Raw genomic sequence first — 27,947 nt, 5'->3', positions numbered from 1 at the left:
AATACATAAGTGTGTGGGTTTTTTTTTAGGTGTGTGTTGCTAGGGCCTTTCAGGTAAAACCCTTAGTGCCTTTCTGTCGTTATTAGATCGCAGTTATAATAGGCAATTAAAACGATATGAAGTGTGGGGCGCAGCTATTGTAGTCTGGTCTATGACTCAGAGAGTCATAGTCCACAGGCACGGGACCCAGATTCCCCGCCTATTTCATGTCAGCAACAGCGTGTCCTCTCATGCAGACTAAAGTGCAACTACCAAGGTAAGATGTCATAAAATCATTTGCAGATTGCTATTTAAATCATTAACTCGGAAGCAGGACTTCCCGAATGACGTGCGTCACGGCTGTACGGCTTGTTCAAATTTAGCATTCAATGGATGCGCGCAATGAGTAACGTTTGCTAAATCAATCCGATGATTACTACATACACGTGTAAAAAAGCGATGTGGAGAGTTGGCAGAGCCACACGCGCACGTGTGAGGGTTTCCTGCGTTCGCGTTGACGCTCAGCCTTCTACTAACCTTCTCCTGTAATTCACCACAACGCTGCATTGTGTTTTCTGTGATGTATTAAGTAAATATTACTGGTTAATTTTATTGGATGATTAGGAAGCGATCAATACATTTACCTCGGTGAGTTCTAAGTTCTTTATTAAAATTTGGCTATTGTGCAAATAGGTATTAAATCATAAAGAAAGCTAATGTAAAAGAACAACAACAACAACTATTACTACTACTACTACTCCATAGTAATATTTGGACTACTCCAATTTCAATTTAGACTATTACTACTACAAATTCTACTAGGACTACGAATGTTTTTGTTAATTTTTCATTATGGTGAAAATAACTAGTTGTTTAAAAATAGATTTAAATAGAGATTGCATTTGAGTTACTAAACAAATAGACTAACAAAAACTTTGAATTCCACTTGCAACCAACGTCAATCAAATACATATGCTAAATGCAGCTGAAGTTTAAAACTGGTTCTTATCATATTTTCCTTAAAAATCTAATAGTGAATGAAAGCATGTATATTTCTTTTTCCGCCAGGGTTTCTAATGGCGACACAGACAGCAGAGAAGATCGGCCATCTCCTCATGCTGCTTTCGATCCTCTCTGTGTCTGTCAATACACAAGATGACCTAATTGTTAAAACCATCAATGGTAAAATTCAAGGAAAACGGCTATCTGTAGCCGGTGGTGAAATCCGAGCTTTCCTTGGTGTTCCATATGCAAAACCACCACTTGGCAAACTACGATTCCGAGCCCCAGAACCTGCGGAAAATTGGGAGGGGGTGTTTGCTGCTACAAACTATTCAAATTCTTGTTACCAGATTCCAGATACACTGTACCCAGGTATGACACATTTTACACAAACAATGTCACATCTCACTTACAAACAGGTTAAGGTTCACGGACCTCTTTTGATGCTTAATTCCACTATAGAAGTAATAATCTAATTGCCAGTCAGTGATAGGGTACACCTAGACCAACAACTATTCACAGTTCAGAGCATTCAACTGACTATCCTCACTAGGTTTGCCCAGAACGGAGACCTATGCGTCAAATACTTGTACACCAGGCCGCCCTCTAGTAAGCATCTTTATCGTAAGTGGAAGGAAACCAGGCCATGGGAAAAGTCAAGTGGAACAGAAGAAAATACAAAGTCAACATAGTAGAAAGGCTGTAGCCTAGAACTGGACCCCTTAGCAGAGAACTGTATGGCAGATGTGTGTACCCAGTCACCTGGCATGCCACCAGTCTCGTATAATGGGATAATATTTGTAACACCTCAATGAATTTGAATCTAGGAAATACAAAAATTGTTGGCGGATTCTGTGATTCATTCTGTTTTGTTTATTTCAGATGATTGTGTACTTTGACAAGCCAGCCCTCCTACTGTAGTTATAATGGGCCCGGCTCACGGATTCATTGCTATTTATAGACACAACCACCTGTCAGGGATGGTTGTTTAGAAACTAGATAATGTCACAGGCATTTATAGATGGCAATTTCCCAAATGTATTTCTAAATATACATTTTGAAAATGAGTAAGATATTCCATTGGCACAACCTACACATCATATTTTTATAACACTCAATGCTCAAAGAACAGGAAGCTCTTGAGTTTCTGACTAACAATGAAGCTCACCTCCAAAGAGAAGGCAACCCTGTGTAGCAGTTTCTCGCTCACTCTCACTTTTTTACATGCTGATTAAAACCGGTTTATTTATTTATTACAGGATTCAGGGGTGCTGAGATGTGGAACCCAAAAACCAAACTAAGTGAAGACTGTCTATATTTAAATGTCTGGACCCCCTTTAACAAAACGAGACACCATTCACTCATTCCTGTCCTTGTGTGGATATATGGAGGCGGGTTTATTTCAGGAACATCCTCTCTGGACATTTATGATGGCCGATATCTGAGTAAAGTTGAAGGTGTCGTTGTTGTATCAATGAATTACAGGTGAGTACTGAAATGATCAATCTCCCTAATTCTTAGTGATTTACGGTGTGCCATGATATTTTGGGTTCTAACTAGGACAGTTGCCCACAGATGCCTTATATTGTATATTATATATAGTAACCAGCTTTTGTCATGTATCAAAGACTTGGTGCGCTTGGTTTCTTGGCTTTGTCTGACAACAATATCCGGGGCAACGCAGGCCTCCTGGATCAACGCTTAGCTCTACAATGGGTAGCAAATAATATCGTCCACTTTGGGGGTGATCCATCACAGGTCAGATTTTTGTTTGGCATTGGTGATGTAATGTTGATAAAGTCACATTGTTGGATTAAGCTTCAGATGCAAACTGTTTGCTCTTAATATGCTCCACTCCACAGGTTACCATTTTTGGAGAGAGTGCAGGGTCTGCATCTGTTGGATTCCACCTCCTCTCACCAGGTAGTCATGACCTTTTTCAAAGGGCTGTCATGCAGAGTGGTTCCCCAAATGCACCGTGGGCCACAGTCAGTAAGGCAGTTGCCAATGAAAGGTAATGAAAAAAGTGTCTTTATTCAAATTCAGATTATTACTTATGGTATTGTTATTTGCTAGTGCACTATTGATTGGTAAATATGTCATAATAGTGTAAACGTGATCATTTTCATGATTTTTTTATTGTAATTTTTGCTATTAGCTACTACTCAGCGTGAAACACTTTCCTGCATGATCGACATTATCGTGCATCAACATAGAATTTTTAGCTTTACTTTGTTATGTTTACTATCCAGATCCTTGAGGCTGGCAAGATTAATAGGGTGCCCCACGTCCTCTCCAGCTCGTCTGGATATTTGCTTACAGAAGACTGATCCTTGGGTGATAACCTCAAAGCAATTTGATGCTCTCACACAGCCTACAATACTGCCCATACCCTTTCCTCCCGTTGTGGACGGGTACTTCTTACCTGATAAAATTGAAGTAAGTCTGATTCAATGTAGAGTGTCGTGTTATGTCACACAATGTTTTCCCCTCAGGTTTTTCTTTGCAATGAGCATAAGCGGTCGATTTTTATCCTGATTTGAGGCCATTGATCCTATCTGTTAATGAGTGGAATATGAAAAGAAGTAATGGGAGAATTCATCTTCTGAAACTAGCATACATGTCCCACCAGGGAAAAGAGATTTTATGCTTTGAAGTTGTTGGAGCTACAAAAACACTCATTAAATGTACAATAGTTACATGAAGAGGAATAACATTCTAAAGAAATTATCTATACCAAACAGATAAACCATAAACAACTGCTTTGCTTTTTCATCCTGCAACTATCCACGCGGGATGTAGCTTCAAAGTTACTAGTTGACCAAATATAACCTTTATGCAGTAATTGATTCCAAATAAGAAATGTACTCACAACACACCTGGCTGTCAAATAACTGAAGTCTAACCTTTTTCGTGTTACAACAAATCTGGGCTTTGGAAAAACGAAGATAGGATACTAAAATTATTAAATATTAACCAAGGGCAGCACGTTGACTGAACAGTTAGCACAGTTGTGATATCAAGGATTCATTTCTGGGCTATGGCCTTCATGCGTGGAGTTTGCCGGACTAAAAATTAAATTTTAAAGGAAAATCCCCTTTTTATATTCTACAGTTGTTGCTGCAAAGTCCCAATCTTCCAAAGAAAGATGTGCTGTTTGGATTAAACAGAAATGAAGGGACATACTTTTTAGTTTATGGGATGCCAGGATTTAACATCACTGGTGAGAGTCTCATCTCCAGAATGGAGTTCATGGAAGGAGTAAAGATTGCAATGGCAGACCTTGATGCTGTCGCAAAAGAAGGAGCAATTTTCCACTACACCGATTGGACGGATGAGCATAATAGGATGAAAAACCGTGACTCCCTGGGGAATCTGGTTGGAGACCGATTTTTTGTTTGTCCTATGTTAGAGTTTGCTCACAGGTAAAGACAATACTGTGAATAGAATTGAACTTAGGAGGTTTGGGTTGGAAGAATATCAAGGCATAATAAAAGCTCAACAAGGTTGAGATCAGCTAATTATTATTTCACCACAGAGATAAAATTATGCGAGTGACCCAAAAAATAGTATCGAAATTGACAAAAAAGTGATCAGTCATTCAAGAAACAACTAGTTCTTTGTAATGTATTTAACAGTTACTCTGTTTCTCTGCCCCCCCCTACACTCTCCCCAGATACTCACAAAACGGTGGAAAAATGTTCTCATATTCTTTTGATCACCAGTCTTCCATAAATCCTTGGCCAGCATGGATGGGTGTTTTACATGGTTACGAGATAGAATTTGTATTTGGAATGCCGCTGAATGTCACCTGGGGATACTCAAACACTGAAGTGAACATGACTAGGAAATTTATGAAACACTGGGCCAACTTTGCAAGGACTGGGTATGCATAACCGAACACTGGCTGAACGATTTACACTAAAGAATAATGCCACACCTCTAAATCATTCACTCTGTTTAGTACACATGCTTAACAGTTACATGCCACCATGCAATTAATTTTATTCATGCAAGTCCATATACACAGTAGATAGTTTTTAAAACAACAGTCTGAGCAACACAATAGGTCAATTGGAAAATTATGTTCCTTGTTGCAATCGCCTATTCATTTTAATCACATACAACAAATTATATGTATTTGAACTTTGGTTTTCGTCATTATTTTTTGATTGGCCATATTTAGGAAGATGTCTTTTGGGCTTATATAGCATTAATTTTTGTGTCTTATTGTGTTCTTTCTATGTATTCAGGAATCCCAAAATTGATGGTGCAGAATGGCCCTTATTCACACCAGATCTTCAGGAGTATGTCACATTAAATTCTCATCTCCCAGAGAAACGAAGGATGATGAAAGCCAAAGAGTGTTACTTATGGAATAAAGTCATGTTAAAAATAAAAAAGATTTCAGGTAAGATATCATAGTACCCACATTTGGAAGACATTACATCACAAACAGCAGAAACACATTACACTGCCAAGAAGAATATCCTAATCTAATTACGTAGAAATATTTGTTATACCTATTTATTTTTGATGGCGTTTTTTTTTAAATCATATTTTTTTCTACAGATGATCTTGAGGCTTGTCAGAATTCAAGCAGAATACTGCTCCACTACAACTATGCATTTCTTATGATTTCATTGTTTATCATGTTCCTATAGAGTAGAGTCTGTCTTCCATAAAGAGTGACTTTCAAGTGCCCATTTATCAAATAACAGGAGAAATCGACTTGTCAAAAGTCATCTATGATGCTCGGAAAGCTATTCTGTACAGTTTATTTGAGATTTGGTTGTCTACTTCCTGAACCTTGAAAGAGAAACTGACAACTGTACCTTGCTTGCATGCCCACATAATCTATTTGTGCACGTGTGTGGATTGCATTTATGAGTAATGCTTGAAAGTCCAGCAGAGCTAAAGTTAGCACAATTCACACCTTTTATGGGCAATATGTTGTTTGTGCCAGCTTGAGTCAACTCAAAATATGTTACTCTGCTTTAAAATTGTGTTCAAGCAATACAAATAAAAAATAATTATTCCTTTGGAAGTAATGGTGGTAGGAGTGTCTTAGATGTGGAAGACAATTAACATCATAACTACAGTCACATTTTCGCCTGCTAATTCTTGGCGTTCAAGGAAGTCTGTTTCATTAAAAATGGATCAGAAGGAACTTCAACTATGTCAGCCTGTCAAGCATCAAATGTAGTAATAATAGACTTGTTAAAATGTAGTCTGCTGGGTGTCACAAGGCAAAAGCCTATTGGATACTGGGACAGGACATTACATTTTGTAAAAGCAGTTTAATATTCATACGTTTTTAAACAGGCTTTCTAAAAAGGTAATAGTATCTTTTTTCGTTTATTGTATAGCACCTTGTGACTTGAATAGAGTTCACTCACATATACTTACATGGAAGAGTGTTGTCTTAGAAATGTTCAGTCCTGAGCTATTTTAATCCCATAAATAACAGAGAACATGTTGGCATGACGATAAAACATTTTTCATTTTATACCGATTGCAAGCCATACAAACCATACATGAGTATTTCATTTACCTCTACAACAATCTGTCACAGACGTGTAACACATTTCTCGAGATACCAAGAACAAAAGTGCCACAATTGGAAAAATCGAAAGCAGTCATTAACGGTATAGTCTATCAAGGTTACTTCAATGCTGGCACTGTTACCGGAAAAAAAGCCAGAAGCAAAAGTCTTTTATCCAGGAGATGGACAAGTTTAAAGGAACTCAATATTATTCTAGAGGGAATAATCTCAGCAGGTGTGAACATGATAATCTGCCTGCAAATTTTTTTATTTTCCTCAAAATCTCAAAGCTTTCCTGGCCTCTTCTGATCATATAAAAGCCTTCGCATTTCAGCAAGAAAGGTGGACAAGGAAACAGGTGCTGCTGGGCATAACCAGAGCTCATGTCACAAAATCCACCCAAAAAAAATTAAATAACAACCTACACTGAAAGGTGAGGATAACTGAGAAGTTGTTACACACACATTTAAACCTAGGTGGAAAATGTACCAAAATGTGACTGCAGGTAGAATAATCTGTCTCCAGGAGTTTCTTTTGCCCAACATCAAAAAGCTGACTGCCCGCTTCCCAGCTATCATCTAGTCATATAAAACTGCACAAACGATTACATTGATTGGTATGGGAACCCCTCATGACAAGACAAATATTGCAGCCGCTTTAAACCCTGCATTTGTCTAGGTATTTTTAATCTTATCATAACAAACGATAGTCACGTCATGTTAAGTGCAACACATAATCCATGTATGTAAATCCATGTAATATAAAAAAAAACAGTCAACTCACCCTTAAGAGGAGTTATTGCTTGAAATGCAAAGTATACTCTAGTTTTTATCATGTTAGACTGGCAAATTACTTCAAATGCAATACAATGATAAAAAATATAATTAATATAATGCAGTTTTCTGAGAGAGGGAAAAAATAACAACAATATGATGCTCTATCAATACAATAATTACATCTACCATAGCTGGATTCGACAGTTTTCTAATTCCACAGGTTAGTGAAAATGTTGATGTTATTTAGATCTTTACCTGTTAAAATATCAACATATCAGCATTTACAACCTCGCTAAGGGGGCGTAGGGGTTATGTTGCTTATTCATACAATGCACGCTCTGGCTTTCATCCCCACATCCAAGAGCCCCACTCTCCATTACTCCTCTCAATGCAGTGCTTTTGCCAAGCGCCTTAGCGTTGAGCTGCTCTCCTTTCAATACCGCTGATTAAAAATGTCTGATGCATCAACACGACTAAGCAGATTACAGATTTAGTTTCCCGAAGCAAAGGTTACGACTGGGAAAAAAAGAAGTGAACAATATTAGAGCACACGATACCAAATCAAATGTGTGACTTTTAGTTAAACAATAAAGTACATGAATCTTCCCACATTTTATTCTACAATTGCGAAATGTAGACAGATTGAAAACATGCTAATGAACAAAATAACCATCAAGTTAAAATGTAGAGGAATTCTTTTATTTTATCCATGCACCAAAGTGACATAATGCAAAAACAGAAGGCATTTTTAATTAATTTTTGCAGGAATTGAGCCCCTATTTTCCTAAACGGAAGTCAGGAGGGTGAACCAATACACCATCATGCTCCTAATTCATATTCAAACCTATGAAAGTCACTATCACATTTGCATGTGTACCATACTGTGAGTTGCTGTCATACTCTGGTTGCAATAAGCTTTAAAGTTCTGAGCCTTAGCCAGTGGAGAAAGTGTCATTATAAAGGTGATACTTTGTAGTTGTCAGTTGAAAATATCAGTGCAAATACAACGTAGGAAGATGTCTTTTAGTTTTCCCAACAAAGAGCAGAATGCAGTGCTAGATTTCATTTAGACAGCTAAATGTTGCAAGAGAAACTCAACTGTTTTCACCATCATTAATTATTTGATTAACGTCTGTAACGCCAAGAACTCAACGAGGCTTTGGGTGATGAAAGTAGACCAAAATTAAATACTGTCAACACAAAAAGTGTCTCAATGTTCCTGCAGAGGTCAATGGAGATACTTTGTGCATTGATGTTTAGAAGAAAAACTTACCTTTGCTATTTACTGCTAAAGAAACACATGGTGATTTTAATGATGCATTGTTCTACTAAGGTTAAGACTTTGACCATCATCATAAACGCAAAGCAAAAGACTGTGTTAAGTTACTGCTATACCATTTACGATTCCAAACTATACATTCTGTTCACATTGGAGACAATAATTTAGAATTGACCACAAAACCAGCACACAGCACAGTACCTATTCTTTGATTCACAGAAAGTGAACCCTAAAACACAGCACTTAAAATGCCCTAACCAGCCCACAGGCTATAAAAAAAAAATAAGAGTATAGATGTATGGGAGAGGCACTGAAAAACCTTAAGATTACTGTGTTAGAAAATATAGTTAGACTTCTCTGGCTCAATGATTTATCAGCATAATCAAGTTTAATGGAGCATACTTATAATATACTTCTTAAAAACATTTCAATGCTCTTCTGTGATTGCCATTATTTTATTCCATATGTTTTTGTTTTCATCAGAAAACATCAGATCATGGGTCAAATAAGAATATATTCACATTTTACCTGTGTCATCCCTGACAGGATGATCTCTCTCTTTCAAGGTTGGGGTTCTTCTGCAGGGAATGTTTTGGTTTTAGGATTCATGTCTTTTTGTTTGTTCCCTATGTGTGGCTTGTCTTAGTGATTTCCCCTTGGCTTTACCTGTCGCGGTCTTGTGTATCAGCCAATCGGCTGCTTCTTGCATCACTCACCTGTTTCTATGTGTCTCGTCAACCTGTTTGTCTATTAAAGCCTTTGTCAGTGTCAGCCCCTGGTTCGATTGTGTGTGTATCTCCTCTTGCCCTATATTGCCCTCAGTTTTTTGTTTGTTTGTTTTTTGTTGTTACTTTGCATTATTTACATGTACATTTCTAGTTCTAAATATGTGTGAACACAGGTCAGCACAGATAAAACAGCAAAGAAATAAACAATAATTTCTACATAAATAATCAGATTTTCTCTTTAGACAATGAAAGAAAAGCATTGAGCATCTTGAGATGGATATGCCACATAGGAGACCCAACCTGGATTTGAACCCAAGACTGCTGAACTGTGAGGCTGACATGCTCACCACTCATCCCCCAGTAAGTCTCCATTGTATACTATTTGCTAAAAATTTACACTTTGGACTTTATTTTCACTATTTGTATTTTATTGTGGGGATTTGTCACTTTCATTTGTGTTTCTGGATGGTAATTGAAAGGATCATTTTGAAACTCTACTAGGAAAAGCCCTTGAACAAATTGCACCCTGGTAGTCGTATTACTGAAAAGGAGTTGTGGCTGTCAAACGTGGGGAAAAAAAAGCGAAATAAAAGCTTCCCAAAGCTGGAAAGACAACATAGTACTTTAGACTAAATTTTACGGGGTTGATGGTTAGGATTACACACAAATTAAAACATAACCTTCAGTTTTGATTCCTATTTCTCTTACCAAATAAGGTAAAGAAATAATCAAAATAGATTTACTTTGACATTAGTTTTTGAACATGTTTTGCTATGTTGAGCTTAATATGCAAACTTATTTCAGCATCATTGTAATGTATTATATTAGTGTGGATGACCAAATCCTGCATGCAGTTTTAATATGGGTGCTATGCTGGATACCAATTACAAGCCTCCTACAGGTGCTAATCACGCTAAAGAAAACAACAGGCTACACAACAGGTGAAGAGTGGGTTTGCAAAATGACAGTCCAAAAAAAGATTGTATGGAGTATGACAGCTTGTTTGTCTGCATGCATGCTGGCCATTTCACTGAAGTTTTTAAACAGATTCTACTGCGACAAACTCTGAATCCATGGAGTATTTTTTAATGTAAAAATATATATCTCCTGAGAAGAAAAACTCCTGAATACATGAATACCATCTGGATGACTTTGTGTAAAGTCACTTTGTAGTCAGTGTATTCTTCTTTTCTAAAATGTCTTCATCTCAATTGCAAATAACAATGATTTTTCTGATAGTTTGCTGTATTTTAATGTAATAAAAGCAAATTACATTAAAATTACTATCTATTTATACTGTGCATTAGGTTCTCTGTTGGCCTACTTAACACAGTTCAGTACTACACAACAAGTCATCCCACCCTTTAGTCCCATTCTTAGATTGAGTTTACTGGGGTGTCAGTCAGCCGTCTTATGTGTCATTTTTGCTTTTTTTGTCTGTCCATCCCTATGTCTATTTGACTTTGTTACAGACCTGCAACAAAGCAGAAAGAGCACACATAATCCACACAATCTACTAGCAAAGTGCTGCAGCTCAAATTGCCATTTACTCCCCCCATCCCTGGAGATTGGATTCTTAGCCTCATGTTTAAGAGTGCAAGTGCAGTTAAGAGTGCTTTGAATGCAAAAGCAACTACTATTTCTTGTGTACTCATCTTACTACCTTGAAAGTAGGGAACAAACTCATATTGACACTTGGACACCTTTGCACATTGTTGTTTTGGGCAATGACACTAGATGAAGTATTTGGTGTTGTTTCCTTTTTATCATTATATAGCCTACTTCATATACTAGCTCAAGGCCTGTCAAATTACAACTAAAGTAAATGTTGTTGTTTTTTTTGGCAGAACGTAAATTTTAAAAGAAAAAAGAATGTTGCTAACCTACTCTTACTTTAATCAATTGGCTTCACTTTGAGTCCAATATCACACATTAATGTACTCCTCCTAACCTACCAGTACACCCACATTGCTAGATTTAATTGACAGCATTATGAATTTAATAAAAGCACAAAGCTAGTTTTCTGAAGGCCAAATAAAAAGGCCAAAACCTGAGCGAAGATGTGGTTGCCAAGGACAGGGACACCAGGTATTCACTAATCTATGCAACAGTGATTTGGCCCAAAGACACTTAATAACCCTTTGTTTACTGTATAGGCCACTTTCGACCAACTGCGACATAATACCCGTATAGAAGAGACTGCCTACCATAGGCATGCGAGAGAAAATGGTTACTCTTTCATTATGTTTATGATTTTAATTGGGTATCAAACCGATTTTAATGACCTTACCTAATGACCTGTCTTTTCGTTGTGGATCAATGTGACACATTGCACTGTGTAACAAAGCAAAAGTCCTTGTCTTGTTCTTATTCAATGTCTAAACAAAGCACAAAAATAATTCAAAAGTTGTTTACCGAAGCGGTGTCTGGTCTCATAGGCACTTCATCATACGTAGCCATCCTACTCATCTCACAAAGTGACAATAGAAAATCTGTCACTTTTTTTTCATTTTTTATTTAAGAGGCAAAAGAAATGTGGCTGGTTGGTGTAAGAGGAAAAAAAACACTTGATATATTGATGATCCAATGTTCAAGTGTTGAAGGGTTATTCTTTAAAGAATACTAGTATATATGTATTTCTATTTGGTTCCTGATTTAATTGACACTATTGTTCTAATATTAATGATATGTTCAGTAAATATATAAGTCACACTATATAGAATATGACTTAGCGCTCTTATGAATCTTTTATTGATAATATATGAAACACATTTCTTACCATTACGACACTTTGACCACATGGTATGATGCCATTTGTGAGGAAAAATTGCCCAATAAAATACTTTGATTAGTATTTTTCAGGCAGGAAAAAAAAACAATCAAAAAAGTTAAGAAAAAAGTTACTTTTTCCATCAAATTTTCTCAAGAAGTCCTTCTTTTCCCTCGAATAGATCCATATTTCTTTTTTGTCTTCCCTTGTTATTTTCATTATTATTTTCGAAAACCTACATAAGATGAACACAGCTCAAAAGATCATCAGCTGCCCCTTACCTTGCCCGTCCATCATCTACAACTCCCGTTGTCTAAGAAGGGCGAAGAGCATCATATAAGACAATACACATTGCAATATAGTAGGATGTGCTTCCACCTCTTCAACCTGGCTGCCCTCTATTAGGCGCTACAGGATCATAACAGCCAAAACAAATAGACTCAGGACCTTGCTTCTTCCCTAAAACCATCCCCATACCCAACTAAAGTTTTGTACCAAGGACCTAATCTAGATTCAATAAAGTAGCACTATGTAAAATGCCATAACAATGGCAGATGCATATAAATAAGAAATGTTTACTTCAGTATTAGCACTGAACATTTTTATCTTGTACTTTAATACTTGGACTAAAACAGCATATCTACCTCACGTGCTGCTAACCACTTTAGTCACTTTTTTTTTTTTACATGATCTCTATATTATTGTTCATAAATATTTTTATACCTACTTATTTATGTGCACACTTTATGGTGATGCTTTAAATCTCATTGTACTTGATAATGAAGGCATTCCATTCATTTCAAGAAGTAAAATAGTTCACATTATTGCTTCTCTTTCAAATCCTTTATGGTTGTTTTTTGTTCTCTTAAATATGTAATCCGGACGTCAACATAATAGGCAATGGTATCATTCTTATATTTTCATTTTTGTCTGATGCAAGCCAGGCAGAAAAACCTGATGAGACAGCAACCTATTCTCCCTGCTCTCGTAACACATTTGAACACACACAAACACACACATATATTTCTCCTGGGAAGAAAGCAGTCTGTAGAAATTAGGTCTCTGAACAGACATGTTGTGGGTATTTTTGCTCAGACAGTTTGAGGCTAGGATGCCAGAAAGAGGATTGGAGGCTAGAATCATAGACAACCACATCTGCGTGTTACATGGGCTAGTGGTGAGGATACATTCACTAGCAAAAAAATGCATACAGAGACATTGCTAAAATCCTTTATTGCATTTACATCAGTAAAATTAAAAAAAGGGGAAAACAACTGCAATACATTCAGATCAGAGTTATACGTTTAACTTATACATTATACTTATATAATTCAGCCAACATGCAAATATGAAAAAGTCAGATGTAATATTACTTTGTGTCTTTTTATCTGTTAGTCTATCTATATTTAATATTCCTCTTATTTTTAATATACAAGGATTAATTTACAATGTGAGAACTATGAAAAAGGAAACAGTGCCAATATTGTGGATACTCTTTCATGTTCTAATTAGAAAACAACTTTTCATTTTGTTATTTATTATTGTACAATTGCCCAAAGTCGTCTTGGATAATCACCAGTACACACGTATCCCTCGTGAGGATCAGATGTACAAAGAATGATTAGGTGGATGATTGGTTTCTAATTTAATTATTCTCTTTTATTGTTTTGTATGGAAATTTTCAATGTTCTGAGTGTTCATAATGTGATTTATTTTGTTATTATATGCCTTCATTCTGGAGTCAATAAGTACAATGAGAAAAAAACCCAGAAGCTAAAACATGTTTGAGATTTGGCAGCATACTAATTGAAATATGATTGAAATAATTATAAATAAAACATTTATGAATGAAGGGCCTTGCGACAACATGGCTTTTTAGTTTCTGAACACTATGTACTTTAGTGACAGATTTAAAAAAAATAAAAAAAAGTCAACCAGGAGGGATACAGTACCCAATTATGGCACTATTTTTAATTCCTAAGCTATACAGAATAATGAAAGTGGAAATTCTTTCTCTTGGCTTTGTCTTACATACTTTTAATTCCAATTCTGCTCCTGAATTGAATCCTTTTAAGAAGGAAGATCGTGCAGTGCTCCTGAGACAGTGATCTGGCTTTCACATTCTCAATGCCAGTGTGGCTTTTTGTGAGGTCAACAGATAAAAGAAACTGCTGTCTCACTCATTTCTTATCTTTGGTTGCTCTTTTGTCCGGAACTCCATTTACCAACTGTCACCACAGAAATGTGCCATTCATGGCCTAATACAATCCCTCCAAATCATGCAAAACCTTCTAAACTACAGGGAGATCCTTTATATGCTAATTGGACTATTTTACAACCTTGAACTTTGTAGTAATTTATCTTTTGTGACTCCATATCACACCTAAAACAACAGAAACATCTCGTAGTACTGCTATTGAAGATAAACATTCGAAAAAAATTGGTTTTAAGGAACGAAACTTGCAAAACGTCCATTGTCGCTGTGCTAATGTTTAAAACATCACAGGGTTGATTTTTCTCTTTCCTTAACAAAGTAAGCAGAACAACGTGCTATTAGGTGCACACAATTGATCCCCTTCCACTTTTTTTCATTTGTCTTTTTACGTTTTCATCCTCCGTCCTGGTCTTCAAGCCAAGGACGACCATTATTTTCATTCTAATCAAAACTAGAGTTTTGAGGCCAAGCAATACAAGCGTTTCAAAAAGCTACAGTCTTTCTTTCATCGCTTCTGAAAGCCATGTTTGCCGTTTCTTGCTGCTGTCACTCACACCCTCATATAATTTCTTTCCTTTGAAAAACGCTATGGATGACTACGAGAAAAACATGTTGTTGCTTGGCATTTCAACATTATATGCAATATCTCATCTTGTTTGAATGTATTTAGTACTTTTAATATTTTCTTAGTGTAGGTCAATCCCATGTTATGCTAGGTGGGTTTTTCCAGCATCATATAGTTTAAATGCTAAGAGAGATGTGTTCGGTAGCATCCAGAAAATATGCAAAAATTAAAAACAGCATCCAAACTTTGTAATTTCCATGCAGTCAAGCTGACTGTCTGCTTGATAAGGACAAGTGGAAAATATTTTAATAGAGACCATTGGGAGTTTAAATGGAAGTGATAGTCTTTAGTTTTATCTCCTTTAACAGAGTCAGCTGGAATAGGCTCCAACACCCCATGACCCTGATGAGGAATGAATGAACTACATACTATGATTTCTAGGGCAGCCCAGCGGCTGAGTGGTTAGCCCGTTGACCTCACAGTGGGAGTCCCGGGTTCAAATCCAGGTCGGTTCCTAGGGGTAATTTAGAGTGTCCAATCTGCCCACCATGCATGTCTTTAGAATGTGGGAGGAAACCCACGCAGGCCCGGGCCTTCGTTCTGAACAAGTGTAAATGGTTGTCCAACAAGCCAGCACCCCCCGCAACCCTAATGAGGATAAAACGGTTCAGAAAATGACAATCATTTAGCTGCAATTTAAAGTAAAATGGAATATCAAAAACCCATTTTTTTTATCCAGACTTTATTTGACATTTACCCATGACACATGCTTTTTAATGTTTACTATAAATTAAAAATGGCCTTCACATAGCTCTTCCTCATATATGCCCCGAGTGGTTGAATAAACAGCAATTTTGTTTAAGTAGGCACTTGGTATTTCACATGCACACACTCAACAGGGAGTTAGGTTGGCTACGCCTACTGGAAGAAAGAAAAGATGAAAAAAAAATCCCCAAGATCCTCTTGATTTACATTCCAACACTTACATCAGGTCAGGTGTTTTGCTGGAGTGAGTGAAAGAATGAGATCAATGTTTTGAAATAGTTTGCGTGTGTGCACATATGGCGTCCACTGTCAAAAGTAATAAAGAAACAGACTGGATAATCAACACACATTGTTGAATGTTTTACCTGCTTTTTAGCAGTATCAGAGACTACTTATTATAGTGTTTATGTATTAAAAGCCTTTATCTTAATTTAAATCATTGCCAGTCCAGGTCCGTATGTTTTGTGGTAGTTAGTAAAATAGGGAATTTGGTATAGAAATCACCAATTGACAGCAATAGACGTCCAATCCATTTTACCTTAGAGGGACATGGGCATGTGCACCAGGTGAGGGACCCTCTGAATTGGTAGCCAGCCAATTGCAGGGCACTAAAAGAAGGATAACTATAGACGGTCACACTCATACCTAGGGGCAATTTAGTATATTCAACCAGCCTTTTTTTTGGGATGAGAGGAAACCAGAGTACCTGGAGAAAATCCACGCAAACTCCTCACAATGAGGACCAACCTGGGATTGAACTCTTGACCCCAGAACTGTGAGGCCAGCGAGCTAAATCCACTCGGTCGCCGGGCCGGCCCTATCCACACAGTTTTTGAATTAATGAATTGAATCAGTACTTCTACTTTTAACAGTATAATTCTTGAAAAAAGTTTCTGTACTACCTACACATGTGAGTTAGATACTGTACCTACTTTAGCCACCTGTATTGGCATAAGTTGATGATGAAACGCGTCTTTCTTTGCAACGTTGTCTGTTCTATTGGCTGTGCTGCTGCTGCTGCAGCTGCTGCCAAAAATGGACGCGTGTTGCCCGCTTCAGGCGAGTCGAGGGAAGGCAAGCTGCATAAGGAGGGGAGTGAAAGTACTTCACACCTCTCCCCTCTTGCTTTAAATAGTCGTGGCCACTTGCTGTCGTCACCACAAGAGCTAATGGGCTGATTTTGGTTCAAGTGCAACCCAACAGCTGAATACTTTCCCTCAATCGCCAAATAAAGCGCAAAAACATCTTATTGCATTTGGAATGACATCCACACATCTGCAAATGGCAGCACACCCCATGACATTCCAAATGTCTTTTATTGCTTTTCTAAATCTATGACTTGAAAACTGAAGACCCTCTCCTTCTCACCCCAAAAATCTGAACGGTGTCCATCATTTTTCTCCCCTCTTCTCTTCTCTTCTCTTTCTCTCTCTGTCTATCTCTCTTCGCTCTGCGTCTCTCACCCTCTCCATCCCTCCCTCCCTCCTTCCCCGGCTGGCTCAGTTCTTCCTCATCATTCCTCTGACGCACGACAGCAGGCGTTTTTTGGAGCGCGTGGAAAAGAAAGCCAGCTCGTGTACGGGAGGCAAATGAAAGTAAATAAAAACAGACGAGCCATCCCATCTAGATTTCCACTGCTTATTACTCAGACTCTCACGACACGGTCCTGAGGAGAATTTTCTCACCCGGGCGCGCGCTCACCCAAGAGGCGACTGAGGAGGACCAGAGGGAGGAGGGAGAAAGAAAACCAAGAAGCAGGATGGGCTGGGGTCGAGGACTTGCATTTTAAGCACAAACAGGAGAGTGGGAAGAAGAAGAGGAAGAAGAAGAAGAAAAAGAAGAAGGGAGAGAGTGTCAGAGTCACCGGAGAGCCAAGGAGAGATTTCACATTCCTCTCACGTCCTCAGCTCTCCTCTTCCTCCTCTCCTTTTGCTCAGAGATGGGCAAAGAAGAGAGAGCAAACTAACAGCATCCAAAGTATTGCTCTGCTTTTATTATTGTAATTATTTCTCCCAATGCTTCCTAGCCGCAGCACAAAGCCAAGGTGAGCTGAAACATCTCATGCAGTTTGGTCATAACCTCCTGAATATATCGGCATGTTTGCGTCTTGCCTGCTTTAATCGGCAACTTTAGCCGCTTACATGCTCGGGGAACATTTATGTTTTTTTGCACATCTGCCACAGCCAAATGTTGCTGCATTATGCTTGGCATCTTTTTTTAATTTTTCTACCCCCCCCCCCTCACACACACACACAAGTGCGGTGTTCTCTGTTGGATCGATTTCAAACCTTTCAGCGACAAACAGGATTTAGCAGGACTAATTCAAAGACCTTTTATTGCATTTCAAGAGGAAATTTGCAGCCTTTTGGATTAATACTCAGCTGTGGTACTTTGAAAAAGTGCCACATTCACCCTTTCCTTTAAACCCCTACGCGGTGCCTTTCCATCCGTCTCAAACTAAATTCTAATTTTGCACGTCTGTGTCCATCTCCCTCCGCAGCTCGGCATCGGACAGTGAGCAGGACTCTGCGAGTCACAACAGAACACGTCGCAGGAGAATGAAGAAGTGGGGAACCCTTTAAACGAAGTAAGTGATCCTTACCATTTGATACAATGTGAGGGACTTAAAAGAAATATTTTTTTTGTCACAAAAAACGAATTTGCAATAATTAAGAAACAATAACAAGTGGAACTCGAGGCTTGTTAAATGATTACAATGAGAACACAATAGGTAATTTTTCAGCAAGACATCGATGATGGAGGATTTTTTAATCTGCTTCCCATCTAAAGGAATGCGTCCGTTTTTTCATACTGCCTATATTCACTGGTGTATGAAATAAAATAATTCCAATTCAGAACCATGGAGAGCGTATGTGTTCTTCGCAACTTTAGCCTTCGCCGGAAATTTCAGCACCACATTAGAACGGACAGTTCCCTCGATGTGTATGCATGTGTGAGCAAACGCACTTGTTCATTAAGTATGGATTTAAATACGTTGTTTGCAATGAAAATGGAATCAAATAAGAATTTTACATGACTATAAATGTATATAGATGAAGTAGATTTACATTTTAATAAGGAACTGATCCTGCAAATGTATTTTAACTCCATGTTAGACTTCTCAGTTCTTGAATGTCAAGACTGAGAACATGGAAAGACTAAAATGACTTGCATGTTTAATGACATGTATATATTACAATAAAATGAGGACTGTACAATTTTCTCCCCAAAATTGTACTTTTGTTTCGAGTAGGATTGTCTATGCAAAAACAATTTATGTTATTAAATAGGGATTTTTATTTCTCATTTTCCTGAGGTTTGTCACTACATTTTGTATGTATTATTCTTTCTAAGATTCTTGCACTTACAAAACTACATTTCTCTTATCTTTCCAATTATATAATGGACTATTGCCTACATTTAAATTGATGCTAAAAATGGTGAATACTGAAGTTCATTCAGCACTCTGGATCTCCTCTCATCACTAAAGAAGAAGGTTACAAAGTCTTCAGTTATGTAATAAATACACCAGGGGTTTGGTGTCTACTCTTGCCGCCAATCTCACCCACCTGCTGTGGCCATTGTTTATTCATAGCGATAAGCATCTCTGAGGTGATTTATTGTGACCTTAGTCGCATATCTGCTGTATTATAAATGGACCCGCGTCTGCTTGGTGTTACTAACTCTACAAGGGATTTTTTTTTTCTTGCATGACTATGTGATCCTCCATACAAGAATACTTGAACACATCTCTTTTTTTAAATATTTTGCAACATCACAAGTAGATTCATGTGATATTGTATTATTTAGTTTTATTTATTTCAAAGTGCTTTAGTGTTGCTGGAGTCAGCAATACTGATGCACCCCTTTCACTTGTGTGTGGTTGTACAAAAGTGTGTGTCAATCCCTCCACTCTTTTGATTGTGACTTTTTTGTTCAGTGCTGTGAAGTGGCCCTCTTCTTGGAGCCCAGACTTTCACCTGGTGTCAGCGAGGATGCTGTGGGTTACCTTGCTGAGCTCCATAGCATTAGGATGGACCACCCCGATCCCATTACTAGAAGACTCAGAGGAGATCGATGAGCCGTGCTTCGAGCCGTGCTACTGCGAAGTCAAAGAGGGCATCTTCCACGTGCACTGCGACAGTAAAGGATTTACAAATGTGAGCCAGATTGCTCAAATATGGAGCCGGCCGTTCAAACTCAATCTACAGAGGAATTCCATGAGGAGGCTGTATTTTAACAGCTTTCTGCATCTCAATAATGCCATATCTATCAATCTGGGTAATAACGCCTTGCAAGACATCCACGCCGGAGCATTCAACGGCTTAGGAATACTCAAACGGCTTTTCTTACACGAGAACAAACTAGAGATTTTTCGGAATGACACCTTCCTGGGACTGGAGAGTTTAGAGTATCTCCAGGCAGACTACAATGTGATCAAGAGAATTGAAAGTGGTGCGTTCAGGCACCTACACAAATTGAGAGTGCTTATATTAAATGACAATCTGATTCCTGTACTGCCCAATTATCTCTTCCGGTCTGTTTCACTCACACATTTGGACCTTAGAGGGAACAGACTTAAAACATTACAGTACAAGGGGACACTGGAATACGTTGGGCGGAGTTTGATGGAAATCCAGTTGCAAGAAAACCCTTGGAACTGTGTGTGTGAGATTGTCCAACTCAAGACTTGGTTGGAGAGGATTCCTTATACGGCTTTGGTTGGCGAGATCACGTGTGAGTACCCATTCCATCTGCACGGGAAAGACTTGCGGGATATCAAGCGCAGTGAACTTTGCCCTTTGCTGTCCGATTCGGAAATCGATGCCAAACTGGGAATTCCCCGCATCCCATTCAACAATGAAAATACGTGGCCTACAAAACCTTCCTCTATGCTCTCTTCTTTTCACAACACGGCGTCCTCTGCAATAAAGCCCACCAAACGACCTCGGCCCACAAAGAACCCCCCAACTCCTCGTAGTGTTTACCCAGGCATCAACCAGCCCCCCATTGCCGGCTATCAGACCAGACCTCCAATCCCAATCATTTGTCCGACGGGATGTATTTGCAACCTTCACATCAATGACTTGGGCTTGACAGTTAACTGTAAAGAGAAAGGCTTTCACAACATCTCTGATCTTTTGCCAAGGCCTCTCAATGCCAAGAAATTATATCTCAGTGGGAACCTCATACAGAAAATATACCGTTCTGATTTCTGGAACTTCTCAAGTTTGGATTTACTGCATTTAGGCAACAACCGGATATCTTATGTGCAGGAAGGCGCTTTCATCAACCTGCCAAACTTGAAAAGTTTATATCTGAACGGCAATGACATCGAACGACTCACGCCTGGGATGTTTCGAGGACTTCAGATGTTGAGTTATCTCTACTTTGAGTATAACGTCATCCGCGAGATACAGTCTAACTCCTTCTCCCTAATGCCTAATCTGCAACTGGTTTTCCTCAATGACAATTTGCTCCGCTCCCTCCCCGATAACGTTTTTGCTGGCACGAATCTAGCTCGCCTCAACCTCCGCAACAATTACTTCCTTGCCCTTCCTGTGCGCGGAGTGCTGGAGCATCTGCCCTCTCTAGTCCAGATTGATCTCCATCAGAACCCTTGGGAATGCTCCTGTGATATCATCCCCCTCAAACAATGGCTAGAAAAGCTCTCCTCTGGCATTTTGGTCGGAGATGTCATCTGCAAGACGCCAGAATTTGCCTTTGGGAAGGATTTGCGCTCACTGGAGGTCGAAGTCCTCTGCCCAGAGAGGAAGTATTCCTCGGGCCCTTTGCCGGCTCAGCCTGGTGGAGATGACCTCACCGCAGGGGGCGGTGTGGGGGAGGCGGGAAGAAGAGACACGGTTCCGCTCTCCGTGCTCATCCTCAGCCTCCTCATCCTCTTCATCTCAGCTGTGTTCGTAGCAGCCGGGCTGTTCGCTTTTGTTCTTCGCCGGAGGAAGAAACTGCCCTTCAGGAAGCGCTCAGAGGTGGATCTGACAGGAATTCAGATGCAGTGCAGAATGTTTGAGGATGCACCAAGGCAGAGTAGTGCGGGCAATACAGGCACACTGGAGAAGCCCACCCCTAGCCTCCATACACACACTCATCCCGGTCACACGCACTCCCATGGCCATGTTTATGATTACATCCCCCACCCTGTGACTCAGATGTGCAACAACCCCATCTACAAGCCTCGGGAGGGTGAGATCGCAGCGACATCAGATGAAGACAGAGGGCAGTTTTCTTCAGCCAGGAAGGACAATGGCGGCAGCAGTAGCAGCAGCAGCAGCAACAACTACAGAACCTTGTTTGAGAAGGAAAGGGAGTGGAGCTTGGCTGTCTCCAACTCTCAACTTAACACTATTGTGGCTGTCAATCACAGCACAGCCGACTTTGCAGGGCTTCATGAGAATGGTGGGATCTGCCCCACAGTCATTGACAGTCAGAGACCAACACCTACTGTAGGTTTTGTAGACTGCCTTTATGGAACTGCCCCTAAACTGAAGGACATGCATGTGGCACACGCACACCCACCCGGCATGCAGTACCCAGATTTGCAACAGGACGCCCGCCTAAAGGAGACATTGCTTTTCACGGCGGGCAAAAGTTGCTACACTGACCCATCCCAAAGCAATTACTTGGAGTTACGGGCCAAACTTCAAACCAAGCCGGATTACCTCGAAGTGCTGGAAAAATCCTATCGGTTTTAACATTTATAGCCCGGAGGAGAAGAAAGCAAGATTCGATCACTTTGTTATCCTTAAAACACAACCACGCAAAACCATTATTAGGGGAAAAAGTCAGTCGTCGCGGCATCACATGAAATCAAAAATATATTACAAATTCTTACGGGAAGAGAGGCTGATCTCAGATATTTCAATTAAGTGCCTTTTTTTTCCAGAGTAGCCAGCAATGTCAGCGTCTGTTATTTTTATAATATAAGTATATCTACTTGCTGAAAAGAGTATTTTAGAGGCGGAAGAGGGGGTGTGGGGAATAAAAAAAAGACCACAATCCTGAAATACAATGAAATTCTATGATTTTTCTTTTTCTTTTTGGAGTTCCCATGACATACGGGAGCAGGACGTCTCCCTGAATTGGAATCTCTTCTACACCTCACTAGGATGTACAAAAAAAACCCAGAGGCCATGCACATTAAGGCTATGGGAAATCATTGAAGAAAGGATAAAAGAAATATTAATAGGAACTGCAGTTTGCTGCATGCACTCGCTCTGTGCAGCAAAATGATGAGGGTGTGTGTGTGTGTGTATGTTGAGTGTTGCAATTCATCACATTGTGAAAAAAGATACTGCAACATATTTACAGTTCAGTGTTCTATTTAATTTTATATCTTACAAATATGGTTGTTACTATTAATTAGGACTTATGTCTATATCAGGGTGCTTCTTATGAAGGATGCGCCAACAACGCACGGATGGTAAACCATTTGTGAATAATATTATCAGACAATGCTCAAGGTTTTCTGGATATTTCCATGCACTTTGTTAAATTCCCTTCCCCACTATCCACACAATGGCCTCTGGATCCCACCCTTGCCCCCTACATTACCCACTAACAGCTTTGTAGGACGCACTTTTAATGTTTTCTCTCTCACACAAAGATTTGAAGAATAATGTGCATATATTTATTCTGTAATTTCAGTGAAGACTTTAATTGTAAAGGTAATGTTAAATCAATGTATAGTGATTATGCGTCTGGTATAGCCTTCTTAATAAAAAAAAACAAAAATCAAACAAATGTCAGGAGGGTTGATCTCACGTGAAGGTGTGTGGAGGCATGTTGAAAACGGATTTTTCATGAATTATGACAAAGCTATGACATCATCGTATATATATATATATATATATATATATATATATATATATATATATATATATATATATATATATATATATATATATATATATATATATATATATATATATATATATATTTATATATATATATATTTATATATATATATATATATATATATATCTATATATATATATATATATATATATATATATCTATATCTATATATATTTATATATATATATATATATATCTATATCTATCTATATATATATATATATATATATATATATATATATATATATATATATATATATATATATATATATATATATATATATATATATATATATATATATATATATATATATATATATATATATATATATATATATATATATATATATATATATATATATATATATATAAAAATAATCTGCTGAATGGCCCATTTGTAGCATTGTTGTAGTTTCATTTACATTTTTGCTGTTCTTCTACACTTATATGTTGAAGTGAAATTATTTTAAAAATGGCAGAATAAACTATTTCAAATGAAGGTCAGTTGAAGAAGATACTTCTTGAAAAGAGTATTCCTTCTTAATTCATATCTTGCATTTTACAAGGTCGCTTAATGTTGGAAGAAAAATTATTTCACACGTCATGCTCTAAGAAATGGGGAGAGGGTCACATTTTGAATATTCTTATCATAAATTCCTTGTTTTGAAACATAATGTGCCTTTTTCTGATGCCACATAATTCCAAACTGGAACCTTTAGGCAACTGCAACTTTATATAAAATCATCAACATTTCTTAATTACTAGCTTACCTCAGTTTGTATCAATCGTCACAATTCCAACAGCAGAGCAACTTTTCCATCCTCAGTATAATCTTTTACAGGGACACAAGCGACCCCCTGCAGCCCTTCCTTTCCATGACGATCAGTCAGCAATTTCCCTCTGCACTTACGTTGATTAAAATCATCATGCATCAGTTACCTGCAACCTTCACCATCACCTTCCCATGAATAAATAAATATCATTTAAGAATCACAGGGTGTAAAAAAAAGTTAGCGTTTTTTCTCTATTTTGGCAAAAATACCATCCTCGAACATGACCCTCAACATGCCTTTCACTCGTTGCTGTTTAAGCAGAGTGGTTTTATTTGAATAAATCCTCTTGTTGTCCTACACTAATGGAGGTCATACAATCTGGGGAAATCTCAATGAAGGCACTTCTGTATGGTAAATTGTGAAAGTGTTCGTGGAAGTGTTTTGTTGCGGTTTTAAACTCTTTTAAAAGTGGTAATTAACTGCAGCAAATGAGTGAGCCAGTGAATAAGAGGGGTTTGTTTCGTCTTTGTCAACCTTGCCCGGCGTATAGTGTTTGTTCATCCTAATTGAATCCCAAAAGAGGGATTTTTGAGGGTTTGTTTGTCATTTTTTTAGGTGTTTATAACATTTAATGCTGTCTTTCACCCTTGCAATATAAGAAACACACTTACCTGTATGTGGTACTTGCATGGTATACCTAGTATAAAGAATATGGGGGTAGATAGTGGCCATCTACAGCTATGTAGATTAAATATGAATAGGAAAACTTGGATAAAGGTTGAAAAAAAAGAAAACACTGATGGGAGGGAGGGAAAGCAGTTTAGGCAAAGATGAGAAAAGACTGAGTCCTTCAGGAGAGGATTGTGAATGCACCACTTGGAAAAAATTGCAATTTTCTGCTCTGTTGTCAATGAGAACAGTTGTAATCATCCATTTAAGTGAAACCAGTGTATGAAAACGGAGAAATAATATCAAAAAATGCCGTGAGAAAAAGCTGTGACAACATTTCCCACCCTGAAATGCATTTCATTGCATGTCTGTTTGTTTGTTTGTGAGATATGTGATTTTTCTGTTGGGCCAATAGGGAATTATCTGCAGTTTGCTGAAGAAGGCAATACGTCCGACCGTGATGCTGAAGTTGCATTTTAGTGCAGGTGGTCCATACAAAAATGGTAAATCCCCTTTGTGTGTGTGAATGGGGTTGCGTAAGTATGTGTGTGTGTGTTGGTCTCATGTATGTGTGTTATTGATTTGATTAGGATGATTTGGATGCTTGTGAATATCCCGTGTAGGTAACTCTATTCTTCAGGGGTAAGTTACTTTACATTACAAAATTTGTTTTGAAATCATTTTACTCCTGCAATTTTTATATTGGATATTGCATTTTAATCTATTGATCCAGCATTATAGACATACATTTCAAAGATGAACAATAGTATGTCCATGTTTATAATGTGTACATGCATCTGTGCTTTGTTGTGTGGTTGGAAAATGTGAATCGTTAATATTAATTCATGTCAACAATATGATTTCCTGCGCATAAACAGGCAGCAAACAGTCATTGACATGAGTAAATGATATCAACAGTGATTTCCTAGAGAAACATTTTTAAAGAAGAGTGTCTCTTATGTTAAACAGTTTCTCTCAAATATGCTTTTTAGTGACAACATTGCGGTATGTGGACTTGGCTGGACTTTTAACTATGGGAGTTAATGCGGGTCTCATTATGTCCCATTCAACTGGCTGGCAGTCATACCACTCTGTACAGTACTATTCTCCCACCGTCAGCTGGCAAAGGCTTGGAATCCCCTTGACCCTGCATAGGATAATAAGTGCTAAAGAATAATGGATGCATGCAATGAAGGTGAGCAGCTGTGATGAATGAAAACAGGTGAGCAAAGAAAGTTGAGGTCAAAAGGATGCTGAGTGATCAATATACTATACAGAAGTTGGTAGCAGATAATGATGCTATAAACTCAAAACAGAATACAGTATACTGAAAAATATCACAGGCTAAATCGAGGACTATGATTATTAAAAGTAGTGTCATTGTGATGGAATACTTACATTTGTAATCTCAACTGAGTTGAACACTGACTTCATGGAAGATGTACATGGGGTAAAGTGTTCGTTTTCAGAATAAGAATGTATCTATTGTCATTGCGAAATTAGCCTAATAAAATGTACATCAAGATAGCAGCTCTAATGGACAGAACTACAAATATACATTATAAATATTCGATGTCAGAGTGAACAAAGTGTTCCATGTTTAATGTGCCCCACTACAGCTGCGTAAAAGCTGGAAGTAAGCCCTATAGGTGTTGAGGGTCTCCGGTCTGCAGTGTTGAGGGTCTGTTTGAGGGTGAGGGTGCTCTGGGCCTTGCTCTTGCTATGCTGAATCAAGATCAGGTCCAGGGAGGAGGGGAGGTTGGAGCTGACAACCTTCTCTGCAGATTTAATGACTCATTGCAACGTCCTTTTTCCAATGGCATATTTACAGGCTACAGTTCTTGACAAAACTGAATCCTGAATCCTGCTGCAAGAGTCCTTACCAGACTAACAAGAAGCAAGGAGGGTGAGTTTGCATTTACTTATTCATCTCCCCACAATGTAAACAAACTATATGAAGAACTGAGGTAAAATAAATCAATAAGTACTATTGTTTTCTACCGTATATGCCTAACTTTATGTACTCTTCATGATATATGGGACCTGTGTTTTTTAATTTTATTTATAATTTTAAATCTATTGGTATTGTTGATCATGTCTTGCTTTTTCAATGTAATTTAAAGATCTTGTGTGAGATTTACCAATACATTTGCCTCACCTTCTCTTTGGTAGGATGGTTTCCCATACCACAACTAAGCCAGTAAAAGTGTGAGGGTGTGTATCGGCACGTGAGAGAGTGAGACCATACAGCTTTCAGCTGACCAAGACAGACTTACTAACCTCAGGTTAGCCTACATTTCCGCTTGGTTAGTGTGTGTAATGATGCATTATGTACTAAGGCTCAATGTGTAGACAAGATGTGTGTACATAGCCTGGATATGATCGTGTGTGAGGGCGTGGGTGGATATAAGGGGGTGTCTGTGTGTATGTAATGATGTGAATATACTGCGCTGGTTCTACAACTGCACCAGAGAGGGAGAGATTTGTGGAGATTTTTGCCTAATGAACGTGGCTCACTTGGATCGTTAGTGTGAGCTCAACAATATGTGTTGGTTTAATTAAGGCCTGACTGCTTTTAGAAGATTAGCACATAACTAATCATCTATGCATGCATGCCACCATTCACATGCCGCTCCATGTAGAGGAGAATTTGTTGTTAGTCCGCAGTAACTGCAGGAATTTAATATAACTATGATATTAATAGTAAATAAACCGATGTGAAAAGCATATTTTGAGAGGGTGAGTACATGAGACCAGTGCTATTAAAATAAATTTAACATTAAAATAAATACAAAATAAAATGAAAGAAAATATATATGTATGTAGTATCTATATTTTTGTTGTTGTTTTTTTATTTTATTTTATAAATAAATCTATAAATTTATAGTCCATGGTCTATCAAGAAAAATATATTCATATAAAATATATTCAATGAATATAACCATCTTTATGCCTTAACACCAGACTAAATTCTCCTGCTGATGTCATCAGGTACCTAAATATAAT

At 38.1% G+C, this 27,947-nt stretch overlaps 2 protein-coding genes and 1 long non-coding RNA gene across 6 annotated transcripts in view; 2 read left to right on the top strand and 1 right to left on the bottom strand.

Moving 5' to 3' along the window:
- The window catches only part of LOC144200349 (uncharacterized), a 74,488-nt gene extending 65,261 nt beyond the window's left edge, over positions 1–9,227 (bottom strand). Inside the window, exon 1 of one of the 2 annotated variants that reach the window (XR_013327098.1) lies at positions 9,110–9,227. This is a non-coding gene — a long non-coding RNA (uncharacterized LOC144200349). The remainder of the gene's footprint in view (positions 1–9,109) is intronic. The other variant, XR_013327097.1, reaches the window with a different exon arrangement.
- Positions 143–4,853, top strand: LOC144200348 (cholinesterase-like). The gene is made up of 7 exons (XM_077722441.1): positions 143–256; positions 1,048–1,353; positions 2,241–2,466; positions 2,610–2,739; positions 2,844–2,995; positions 3,234–3,420; positions 4,658–4,853. The coding sequence occupies exons 2-7, from the start codon at positions 1,056–1,058 to the stop codon at positions 4,697–4,699; spliced, it is 1,035 nt and encodes a 344-aa protein (XP_077578567.1). The 5' UTR covers positions 143–256; positions 1,048–1,055; the 3' UTR covers positions 4,700–4,853.
- Positions 9,113–23,469, top strand: slitrk3a (SLIT and NTRK-like family, member 3a). Of its 3 annotated transcripts, XM_077722439.1 has the most exons (4): positions 9,113–9,482; positions 9,552–9,669; positions 18,125–18,211; positions 19,565–23,469. In XM_077722439.1, the coding sequence occupies exon 4, from the start codon at positions 19,620–19,622 to the stop codon at positions 22,335–22,337; it is 2,718 nt and encodes a 905-aa protein (XP_077578565.1). In that variant the 5' UTR covers positions 9,113–9,482; positions 9,552–9,669; positions 18,125–18,211; positions 19,565–19,619; the 3' UTR covers positions 22,338–23,469. The 3 variants fall into 3 exon arrangements, with proteins under 3 accessions (XP_077578565.1, XP_077578566.1, XP_077578564.1); XM_077722440.1 differs by having other exon boundaries at positions 9,113–9,669; XM_077722438.1 differs by lacking the exons at positions 9,113–9,482; positions 9,552–9,669 and adding an exon at positions 17,122–17,668.
- Positions 23,470–27,947: the final 4,478 nt, after the last annotated feature.

This window comes from Stigmatopora nigra, chromosome 8, assembly GCF_051989575.1.
Source record: "Stigmatopora nigra isolate UIUO_SnigA chromosome 8, RoL_Snig_1.1, whole genome shotgun sequence".
NCBI classification, from domain to species: domain Eukaryota; kingdom Metazoa; phylum Chordata; class Actinopteri; order Syngnathiformes; family Syngnathidae; genus Stigmatopora; species Stigmatopora nigra.
This window is presented reverse-complemented; position numbering and strand designations above follow the sequence as displayed.